Source organism: Eimeria mitis, genomic scaffold, assembly GCF_000499745.2.
Source record: "Eimeria mitis Houghton genomic scaffold, Emh_scaff4222, whole genome shotgun sequence".
NCBI classification, from domain to species: Eukaryota; Apicomplexa; class Conoidasida; order Eucoccidiorida; family Eimeriidae; genus Eimeria; species Eimeria mitis.
This window is the reverse complement of record NW_013572548.1, coordinates 4084-4347: the sequence shown is the minus strand read 5'-3', so window position 1 is coordinate 4347 and position 264 is coordinate 4084. Positions and strand designations below refer to the sequence as shown.

General features: G+C 65.2%; 1 protein-coding gene across 1 annotated transcript in view; it reads left to right on the top strand.

Moving 5' to 3' along the window:
* The window catches only part of EMH_0073480 (uncharacterized protein), a gene marked incomplete at both ends in the record, with an annotated part of 4502 nt that overhangs the window by 740 nt on the left and 3498 nt on the right, over positions 1-264 (top strand). Inside the window, one exon of the mRNA XM_013499334.1 lies at positions 3-80. Coding sequence (XP_013354788.1) covers positions 3-80 — 78 coding nt within the window. The remainder of the gene's footprint in view (positions 1-2; positions 81-264) is intronic.

Below are 264 nucleotides of genomic sequence, written 5' to 3'. Positions count from 1 at the left end.
CTACTGCTACTCCTGCTTCTATTCCTGCTGCCGCTGCTGCTGCTGCTGCTGCTGCTGCTGCTGCTGCTGCACTTCTAGCGGTGAGCCCAACCCCCCCACACCGAGGGCAGCTCCCCCCCATTAATAACGCCAGCAGCGGGGGCCCCTGGGGGCCCCCCTTGCTGCTGCTGCTGCTGCTGCTGCGCGTGAGCAACAACTGGCTGTGCAGCAACAGCAGCAGCAGCAGCAGCTGCTGCAGCAGCAGCAGCAGCAGCAGCAGCAGAA